This window comes from Magnolia sinica, chromosome 18 (genome assembly GCF_029962835.1).
Source record: "Magnolia sinica isolate HGM2019 chromosome 18, MsV1, whole genome shotgun sequence".
Taxonomy (NCBI): Eukaryota; Viridiplantae; Streptophyta; class Magnoliopsida; order Magnoliales; family Magnoliaceae; genus Magnolia; species Magnolia sinica.
This window is the reverse complement of record NC_080590.1, coordinates 36,638,531-36,648,587: the sequence shown is the minus strand read 5'-3', so window position 1 is coordinate 36,648,587 and position 10,057 is coordinate 36,638,531. Positions and strand designations below refer to the sequence as shown.

The 10,057-nt window shown below is 41.5% G+C and overlaps 1 protein-coding gene and 1 non-coding gene across 2 annotated transcripts; both read left to right on the top strand.

Moving 5' to 3' along the window:
- The first annotated feature begins 418 nt into the window (after nt 1-418).
- On the top strand, nt 419-525 carry LOC131234201 (small nucleolar RNA R71). Its single transcript, XR_009165608.1, has one exon. It is a non-coding gene; the product is annotated as a small nucleolar RNA R71 (small nucleolar RNA).
- A 4,672-nt stretch (nt 526-5,197) lies between these two features.
- Nucleotides 5,198-7,406, top strand: LOC131232669 (uncharacterized). The gene is made up of 3 exons (XM_058229066.1): nt 5,198-6,285; nt 6,382-6,571; nt 6,657-7,406. The coding sequence occupies exons 1-3, from the start codon at nt 5,848-5,850 to the stop codon at nt 7,220-7,222; spliced, it is 1,194 nt and encodes a 397-aa protein (XP_058085049.1). The 5' UTR covers nt 5,198-5,847; the 3' UTR covers nt 7,223-7,406.
- The last annotated feature ends 2,651 nt before the right edge of the window (nt 7,407-10,057 follow it).

Genomic DNA, 10,057 nt, shown 5'->3' with positions numbered 1-10,057 from the left:
TTGATCATGCTCATGCGTGATATTTTGTACAACTGAGATTATTGGACAATCCTTTGTGTCATGGTCTGTACCACCACAAATGCTACAAAAATTACCTAAGGAAGTGTTTGCTTTAACCATATCAATCTTCCTAATTTCCAAAGCTTCGACCTTTCTAGCCAATGCAGCGAATTTTGCATTAAGGTCGTCTTCCTCTCTTAGGACATACATTCCCGCTTTCTCTCTAGGAATGGGTCTAGTTTGGTCTGATTTAGCAGAAACATCCCATGTCTAAGTATTCTCTGCTAACATATCTAGAAAATCCCAAGCCTCATTATGATCTTTATCAAGGAAGGTTCCACCACACATCATCTCTATGAACTGACGGGTATCCATGGTGAGCCCCTTTCGGAAAGCATCAATCACGTGCCATGGTTCATAACCATGATATGGACAAGTAATTAGAATGTCTTTGAAGCGCTCCCAAGCTTGAAAAAATAGTTCATTCCCCTTTTGGGAGAATGACATGATTTCTTGTTTTAGTGCATTTGTTTTGTGCTCGGGAAAGAACTTTTTCAAAAACTCTCTACTTAAGGCTTGCCATGAAGTGATGGTATTAGGTCTTAGAGAGTTGAGCCATGCTTTGGCCCGATCCTTTAGAGAAAATGAGAATAACCTAAGCTTAAGTACATCCCTATTGTCATTGTTTACTTGTAACGTTGCAATTACTTCCTCAAAGTCCTTGAGGTGCAAGTAAGGGCTTTCAGAATCTAAGCCATGAAATTTAGGAATTAATTGAATCACACCTGGTTTAAAATCAATGTTCCCTGTGTGAGCAGGGAACACTATGCAAGATGGTAAAGTTGATCTCTCATGGTGTAAATGTTCATGTAAAGTCCATGATTGGTTTAACACATTCCTATGAACTTCATTTTCATCCTCAAGAGGAGGATTATTTTGATTTATAGTTGGATTTGGCATATTTGGATTTGGATTATCAATTGGGTCTGCCATGGAATCCAAGTGATATTGAGTGCCTCTTCTAAGTGAATGATCAAGGCCTGGAACTAGTCCCCCTTCAGAGGAGAGTCGATTGTTTTGATCCCTACTCCAACGGGACATAAACCATCCACACCACACAACAAATACCACTAATTCAAATCGCAAGTATGATACTTAAAATAAAAATAAAAACTTAAATCAACAACCCAGGCGGCAGAGCCGACCATGAGGGTTCGATCCACAAAGCAAAATAAATCAACAACCCGGGCGGCGAGCCGACCATGAGGGTTCAATCCACAAAGCAAAATAAATCAACAACCCGGGCGAGAGCCGACCATGAGGGTTCAATCCACAAAGCAAAATAAATCAACAACCCGGGGGCCGAGCCGACCATGAGGGTTCATTCCACAAATCAAAATAAAAATACTAACCAGGCGGCAGAGCCGACCATGATGTTTCAATCCACAAATCAATATAAATCAACAACCCAGGCGGCAGAGCCGACCATGAGGGTTCAATCCACAAAGCAAAATAAAAAAATAAATAAAAAATAAAAGTAAAACTAATGCGAGAAATTAAACTATGCTAATATGGAAAATAGATTCGGCGGATGATCTTTGTGATCAAACAAAAAACTGTAGACAACCATAGCACTTGGGTGATAAAATCCCAAGCAGGCAACCTTATGTCATAGTTAGTGCTTGAAAGTCCCAATGAATTTATTTTCAAAGAAAAAGAAAATAAGAAAAAAATAAAAATAAAAATAATAAAAAAATCTATGGAAAATCTGGTTTAGAAGAAAACTTACCTTGGCTATCTTGCACGATCCGATCTATCTCGGTCTCTCCCGAACGGCGCCAAAACTTAGTTGCTTGCGTCCAAGTGTAAAGGTTTATAAGTAATATCTCGTGAATACACGGTCGATCCCACAGAGAGATGAATTGCGAGAAGGAGAAAATCAAATGCAAAACAAACTAAGTAATAAAAACTAAACTGATGATTTGATTTTGAGATTTTTGAATGGACGTAATTCAACTGAATAACACCCAAGCTTCAAAGTTCCACACATAGATTAATGTTCCAAAATCATGATGACTTGGATAACACAACTAGGATCTGAGCACTATGGTCAACTTAATCGGAAAATAAAATAGTTTAAATATTTTAATAAATAATATAAAAGATTAAAAAAATCATGGATTTGCACCATTGATATATATTCTCAAGCGTCAGTGATTTTAAGAATTCAATATCTATAGGATAATGAATATCAAAGAAATATAACAGGTTGAGAACATCTCCTATCTAGGAAATCTGATTAATCTAGGGTAAGCCTATCCATCAATGTAAATCTCATATGATGGAAACATATGGATCTTACAAGAGGATAAAAACAAAACCTAAATAATAGATAATATGCATACACCATTATTCTCATCATTAAAACAATCAATCATCATAATTTAAAGAAATATTAAACCCATGTGCTTCCCTTCTAGCTTGGGCTAGAGGGAACTTAGAAAAACATAATTAAATTGCAGAAATAAAAAGCAACAAGAAAGAAAGAAGAAAAATTACAAATAAAAAAAGATCTAAAAGAAAATAAACAACTTATAAAGCTTTAATAAAACTAAAAACTCTTTTAAAAAAAACCCTAAATATTGCTCTTGAATGCTTCTAATGATGCTTTAGAATGCCCTAGGAGGCCCTATTTATAAGTAGGGAACTCCAAACTTCGTACAAAGTTGAAAACCCTAGAAAACGCTTCAAATATACGTATTTTCTCAAAATAGACTTCTCGCTGCATAGTTCGTTTAAAACAGACTTCCTGCTGCGCAGTTTTCCAAAATAAACTTCACAGCTTCAAAATACACTTTTTTAGGACGATTTCAGGATTCTTCACTTCAAATCTTCGATTCTCTTCATTCCTCGCTTGGTTTTCTTGGATCTTTGGCATGTGAATTCTTCAATCTTGATCTCCTAAGATCCATCCATTGCCTTGGTGAATTTGAGTATCAAATTCTTACTTTTTAACACCTTTTTCAATCCAAGCTTTTAAATTCACCTTGTAACACATACATGAGTAAAATAGAATATTAAGATGATTTATGTTCATAAAACCAAGATATAAATGGTGAAAATTATGCAATATTTGAGTCTTAACAGTAATGTTACATCGATAATTTAGAGATAGGTTCCCACTGGGTGTACCAAAACTATTGCTCGTTGTTTTTTTCAAATTTTGTCATATGGTAAGTGCAGGCATGCTAAAATTGAATTTTTTGCTCAATTCAAACTAAACAACTATGACCCCAAGCGTCGAGATAGACAGATATGTAATATATGATCGAGAATGAATAAGATCGGCCGCCTATTTAGCCACTCGCTTAGTGTGTAAATAGGATTAGATGATATTCTCAGAGAGTAGGGTTCGTCCTTTGATGATGAGTTGCACATTTTGCCTTTTCTCACAAAATGACTTTTCAATCTAGATAAAAGAGAAACGAGAAAGGAATTCTTATAGTCAGTCGTGGAGAACGATTGTGAAGCACCTTCCTAGATAAGGAATTGAATTTAGCGTATGAGCATAGACTCAAATTACAGTTAAAATTACCAACTACCTGATTAACACTATGGATTACACTATGGAATGTAAACAGTATGGGATAAATAAAAGATTACACTAGGAAATGTAATTGATTTGTAGAAATGCATAGTGATTATTTTAAGAAATGTAAATGACGGGGTATTGAAAAAAAAAAAATTGAAAGATATATTAGGTTTTATTTGGTTACTATTAGGTAAAATTTTCGTTTTAAATTTATCTGTTATTTATATTTTAAGTGGCTCATTTAGATCCAATCAACATGTTTATTCTTCAATCAATCGCTTAATAAATATCGTGGCGTTGTTCAGTAAGCTTCAGCTTTATCGGGCTGAACAATTAAACCAGTATATCTTTCAATTAGCTTAATAATTAGCTTTAACAGGAATGGGAGGCAATGGGGGATGAGCAATCCTAACCTCACCTCTGATTTTGGAGTTGAATGAGAACCATTGAAAGTTATTCTGTTCAATGATCTAAATTCATCTCCAAAGTTCGACGGTCAAGATCATACTTTCTTAAGGTGGCCCGTTTAGCATTAGACGGAGGCACGCTGGATTCTGTTTCGTGTCAGGAGCAAAACGAACTCGTGGGCCAGGGCCGATCAGAGTGCTCCTTACCTGACGAACGGCACGATCTCGCACACGTCTGCCATGTTCTCACGAGCACCGCGAAGATCCCTCAACCATTTCAAGCGAGCAAGCACGGGCAGCATCCTTCACGGCACAGATGTAAATTCATAATAAGACAGGGTAATCTTGTAAAGAGTTCAAACTCACGGACGTCTTTATGGGTTGATCGTATTTTCGAGGAATTATTTTTACTCCTGATGCATAGAATACTTGATACGCAGGCACTCAGAAAAATACCACGTAGTATACATTAAATCAAATTAAACCGACTAAACTATGTACATCGAGCTAACTCCAGTACCCGTTATCATAATTTTTAACAATCCTAACCTATGATTCATGGAAACTTCTCTGTGGAAACAGAGCCACTGGATATTTCATTTTTAACCGTCCAATAAATGTCTGCCGATCTAAAAGGATGAAAACAAAAGAAGCTTAGTTTTTGGGTTCCGATCCATCCAGGCTGGAACCAATAATTTGGACAGTTGAATTCTAATTAATTGTATACGCTTTACAACGCCCGCGTATCATCTATCACAAGCTGCGAGAGTATTAAAGTCTGTACTTTTGCGCTTTTTTTCCTTTCTTTTTTTTTACTTCGGTAAACGTCTTTATCGCTTTGGAAGCGAGTAATTGCACTTTCCCAAATTTGCCACCATCAAATCCAGAAGGCGGTTTCTGTTGATGATTCAAAGTGGGGACAATCACGATATTTTGAACAAAGTGTATGGGCAATTTCGACATTTCCTTAAACAGTCTATATAAAGAATCCTCGCGTCACATTGTACAGCCGCCCCAGGCCAACGTGTCGCCATCCGACCGCTGCGATGGAACAACCCGCTCAATGTTCGCCACGTACCCAAACCGCAGCCGAGGTATATCCACGACACGTCGGACAGACACGTAGGCTTCCTACGTGGACCATCGATTCTAGTCAGCAATCCCTCGACCCGCTCTTAAAAGCCACCAGTCTCTGCATTCGTCCCAAATTCTGACTCCGTTCTTCCGTCTCGACCGACGGCGCACTCTAACCAGATAACTGACTCAACTCGCCGGGAAACCGATCTAACTAGCCGGAAAATGAAGTTTCCGGCCATTTCTGTGACGGGTGAATCACTGATCCTCACGATCCTTTGCCGGAAAGAAGCCGGAGGCCGACTTGCTTTAGAAGAGATCCGAAGTTATTCCAAGCTGGCTAAGAAATTCCAGGAAATGATGGTGTAACGGTCGCCGGAAACGTATCGGATTTCGTAATTTCGCTCATTTTAAACATCTGCTGCGGATTCCGCCATTTTCCTGAGGATTTGTGTAGGATCGGACGGTTTTGGGGATTTTGATGAGTGTAGAGGATGATCAGAGAGATCAATGGCTTTTTCGTGTTTTGGAGCTTCTAGTTTAGGAATCGTTTGTGTAATTGTAGAATTAATATACGTGATTTAGGTATCCGGCCTTGATTCTAGGGTTTTTTTTTTTTTTGGTTTGTTTTGTACATGGAGGTTTAGAGGTTCGGTGGTTTGAATTTCGGTTTGATTTCTCGTGTTTGTGCTCCTATTTCATGAAAATGGAGATATAGAGTTAGATGAGAAGGAATTGGAGATTTCCAGTTTTCGGATTTTGATCTCACTAACCATGCCTTTTCCGATGAAGATCCAGCCGATCGATCCTTCCTCTGCTTTGAAGGGATCGATCAGGACCGATCCAGCTGCGAAACCTGTTGTGAAATCGCGACTCAAGCGGCTCTTTGAGAGGCAATTCCCGAGTGTTTTGAGGATTTCATCTACCGATAAGCTTGGCGGCGGCGAGCAGCAGCATTGCAGCAAAGAGAGTAGCAGTGGCGTTGGTGGCGGCAGCGATTTCGAGCCGAGCTCTGTTTGCTTGGACAAGATGGTGCAGAATTTCATAGAAGAAAGCAACGACAAGCAGACGGCAGCGAAATGCGGCCGGAATCGATGTAATTGCTTCAATGGGAACTGCAATGACAGCTCCGATGACGAATTTGACTTCTCCGGCGGCAGTGGCGATGGTCAGATTGCTCCGGCAGCTGGCGAGGCCTGCGAAATCCTCAAGGTAAAGATAAACGTTGCCGAAATCTCTGATTCTCTAATCAATCGAAACATCTCTTTCAAAATCTAATTTTTTACCCTTTTTTTTCCTTTTGTTAAGAGCCTGGTGCCTTGTGCAACCGTATCGGAGCGAAATCTCCTAGCTGATACAGCAAAAATCGTTGAGAAGAACAAAATCTGCAAGCGCAAAGACGATTGCAGAAAGATCGTTACGGACGGCCTCGAATCTCTTGGATACAACGCTTCTATTTGCAAATCCCGCTGGGAGAAATCCCCATCTTTTCCTGCTGGTATTCCTCTCTCCCTCTACCTCTCCCTCTCCCATCTATCCCACTCCTCTCTCCCTCTCTCCCTAAAAGTTGTATCTTTCTACAGGAGAATACGAATACATAGACGTGATCGTAGAAGGAGAGCGCCTTCTAGTCGACATCGACTTCAGATCGGAATTTGAGATCGCTAGGTCAACAAAGAACTACAGGGCAATCCTCCAATCTCTACCGTCGATCTTCATCGGAAAGCCCGATCGCCTTAACCAAATCGTAGCCGTCGTTTCCGAAGCTGCGAAACAGAGCCTGAAAAAGAAGGGCCTGCATTTCCCCCCGTGGAGGAAACCCGAGTACATGAGAGCAAAATGGCTCGCTCCGTACCAGCGCATGAAACCGATGGAAGTCAGCGATAACGAGAGCGAGAACTCACCGTGTCTGATCAAAACCCGCAATTTCTCAGGCGAGTTCGAGCTGATCGTCGGCGAGAAGAACTCGGGCTCGCCCGGGAATAAAGATCCCATCGTCTGTGGGTCAGATACCGAGGGGGATTCCGGCGTTGGGGAGGAGAAGATAACGGTCGTGGTGTCCCCGTGGCAGCCCCCGGCAATCAAGCCGCGAGTCTCTGGAGCTAAGATCGTTACTGGTTTAGCTTCTGTTCTGAGAGAGAAACCCTAATTTCTGATTTTGATTTTTTTTCCTTTTTCCTGAGAAATTAAAATCTCGTATAACGTTTTAATCCCCTCCTATCCCTTCTTTTTTTTTTCTTCAGCAAGGGTTTGTAAGAAGGAAAGCTACTGATATATGATAAATAATAAATAATAATAACAATAATAATATAATAACAGCGGAAATTTCATAACCAGGTGTTCAATTTTTCTATCTTTCTATTTTTTTAAATTTTTTTTTTTTTTTTTGGTTGACTCAAAGTTTATGGAGCGTTTGGTTGCAACAGATATCGTGAAATTTCATTATATATCGTGAAATTTGGTGTAACCAAACACACCCTTATTATTAACTTGAATCCTCTTTTGATTTTTTGGGTTTCGATTGAAGATTTTGCAGAAGTTGGTTGCAGGTAATCTGTGCGCCAGGGGTTCGTCGCACACGTGCTAAACTGGTGCGCGCGTGCGTTATCCGGGTATTTAGAATGTCTGGTCGGTCCAATCATCAAGTGGGCCAGGCATGTTTGAGAAACGAAATCAGAGGGTGAGAGGTTATAAAATTAAGGGATTTCTGCTTCGCCCACATGCGTGTACGAGGTAGGTCACGTTTGTGCCTCCGCAGTTGTGCGATATCCAAGCCGTCCATCAGGTAGGTCTGACCAGTGGAGATTACCTCACCCAAAAATCGATCGTGGACATTCAACAGACGGGCCACGATGTTAGCAGCAGTGTTTTTCGACGGTCAGTCGTATGTTTGTCTCTTGAACTATTACCACGTGGCAAGTGGGTCAACCTGATTCTTGGGCGAGAGCATATACATGGCGGATATCCCTATGATGATTGAATCGGATCGAGGACCCATATGTCATGCTGGCACATGTGTGGCATGAGCATGAGCTGCCGTGCACACGTGAGGCTCATCAAAGCTCAGTAAAACAACCGTGTATATCGGATTTACAGGTGGGATCTACACTTGGGACTCTCCGGGAGAATAAAATAGCCAGATTTATTGGCAGGATTTCTTCATGTGGGCCTCGCACGTGAATGGCCTAGCTATTGCACGTATCCGGAAGCCGCACGTGTGCCACAACTCCCGTATTGATTCTCTCGCACTCTCGTCTTTCTGTCGCTGAGATCCCAGCCGCGCATCAGGTTGGCCCACCGCGTAGCTTCCCGGGCTGGTCGTTTCATCTTGTAGACGCCGTACAAAAGAACTGAAGGCCCATATCGATCGATGGTGCTTTTGTGGCCCAAATTTGATTAGAACGGCTTTAGTTTCTTTTCTTCGAATCCAAAAGGTGGGTCCCACATGATGAACCGCTCAGATCTCGTGCGTGTGGCCACGATCTCTTGTAAAAGTGTACTCGCATGCGTACACATCGCATTTCTCGCCATTTTCTTCATTTATTAAGGCATTTTCTTCATTTTTTATTTTATTTTTTATTAGGGGAGAAAAACGAGCTTGCTGACGGCAGGCTCGTGCAGTCTCGAACTTGTGGCGGATACGAGGCCATGAGAATTACGTGACCCGCTATTTTTCCTTTTCTGTATTTTTTTTTTTTTTTAATTTTTTTATGTATAAAACCACCACACCACCTTTCCGTGAAACCGCTTTTCTGAAAACCACCGAAAGGGATTCCGGTTTCTGGTTTCCTTTGCAATAAGGAGTGGTGGGGAAGAACTTTCATGGCTCTTAAAACGTATCGGTTGTTACTGTGGTTCTACGCAAAGGTAAGGGTCGGTCGAAGAAAGTGCAATGCTGCGAAACTTCTCCCAACGTCTCGTAGAGTGGAATGACCAAATTACCCTTCGCTTCTCGGAAATTTCATCTTGTTTTCTTCCCCCTTGCCGTGGATTCCTTTTGGGAAACTGATTGCCCTTCCCTAAGCCTTTTGAACGAACTAAAAAAAACATAGGAAGTGCCGCTCGTTTTGAAGAGACCATGACCGCTCACGGGCTGTGACCGCGATTTCCCTCGTGCTATGGTGAAGGTCGTTGCTAACATGTGCCGGTGCAGTTTTACGCACCCAAGCTACCATGCGAAGCACCTTGCATCTGTCTGTACACGTGGAAGAGGATGATCCGATCCATCTCAGTTCATTAACGACTGGTGAGAGATCCTTCTCGTCTGATCAGCGTGTTATGGTTGGATTTACAATTTCTGTTACGCCACAAGTGCCGCGGGAACGCCAGGAACTCAAACCGAGTAATCAGGCCCAATTCAAACCAAACAACTATGTGTCCAAACAAGTATGACCCCAAGCATCGAGATAATCAGACACGTGGCATGTGACCAAATAGAATATTATTGGTAACGATTAGAGGTGGGCATCGAGTCGAGTCGGACCGGATTAGGTTCAACTCGACTCGATCTGGTTTTTGCAAGTACTTGACCCAAACTCGATCCGATTCAGGACCGAGTCAGAAAGGCTAACTCAATCCGAACCGATTCCTTGATGGCTTGACCCGGAGCGAGTTGAGTCTGTCCAGTCAATTCGAACTGGGTTGAGTCAAGCCGAGCCAATGTTAGGATGGAAATCAGGAGATGGAGGGAGAGAAAGGATGAGAGAAAGAAGGAGATGAGGGAAATCGGGAGAGAAAGATGGAAAGAAAGGAGAAAAGGAGAGGAAGTTGACTTGTGATGCAACTACGGTTACGGTTCGAATAGAAGAAGGATAAAGGTTAAAAAAATAGTAAAATATGACTTTATACTGCTCGATTCCGATCCGAATCGGATCGAATCCAACCGGATCAGATTAGATCAAGTTGCTACATGACCCGAACTCGACTCGGTTTGGCGTCGGATCCGAGTGGGTCCACTCGATCCAACCCAACCCAAGCTTTTAGT

Coding starts and splice junctions, on each gene's coding strand:
- LOC131232669 (XM_058229066.1), top strand. CDS start 5,848: ATGCCTTTTCCGATGAAGATCCAGCCGATCGATCCTTCCTCTGCTTTG. Junction 6,286..6,381: donor AGGCCTGCGAAATCCTCAAG/GTAAAGATAAAC, acceptor CCTTTTGTTAAG/AGCCTGGTGCCTTGTGCAAC. Junction 6,572..6,656: donor ATCCCCATCTTTTCCTGCTG/GTATTCCTCTCT, acceptor ATCTTTCTACAG/GAGAATACGAATACATAGAC.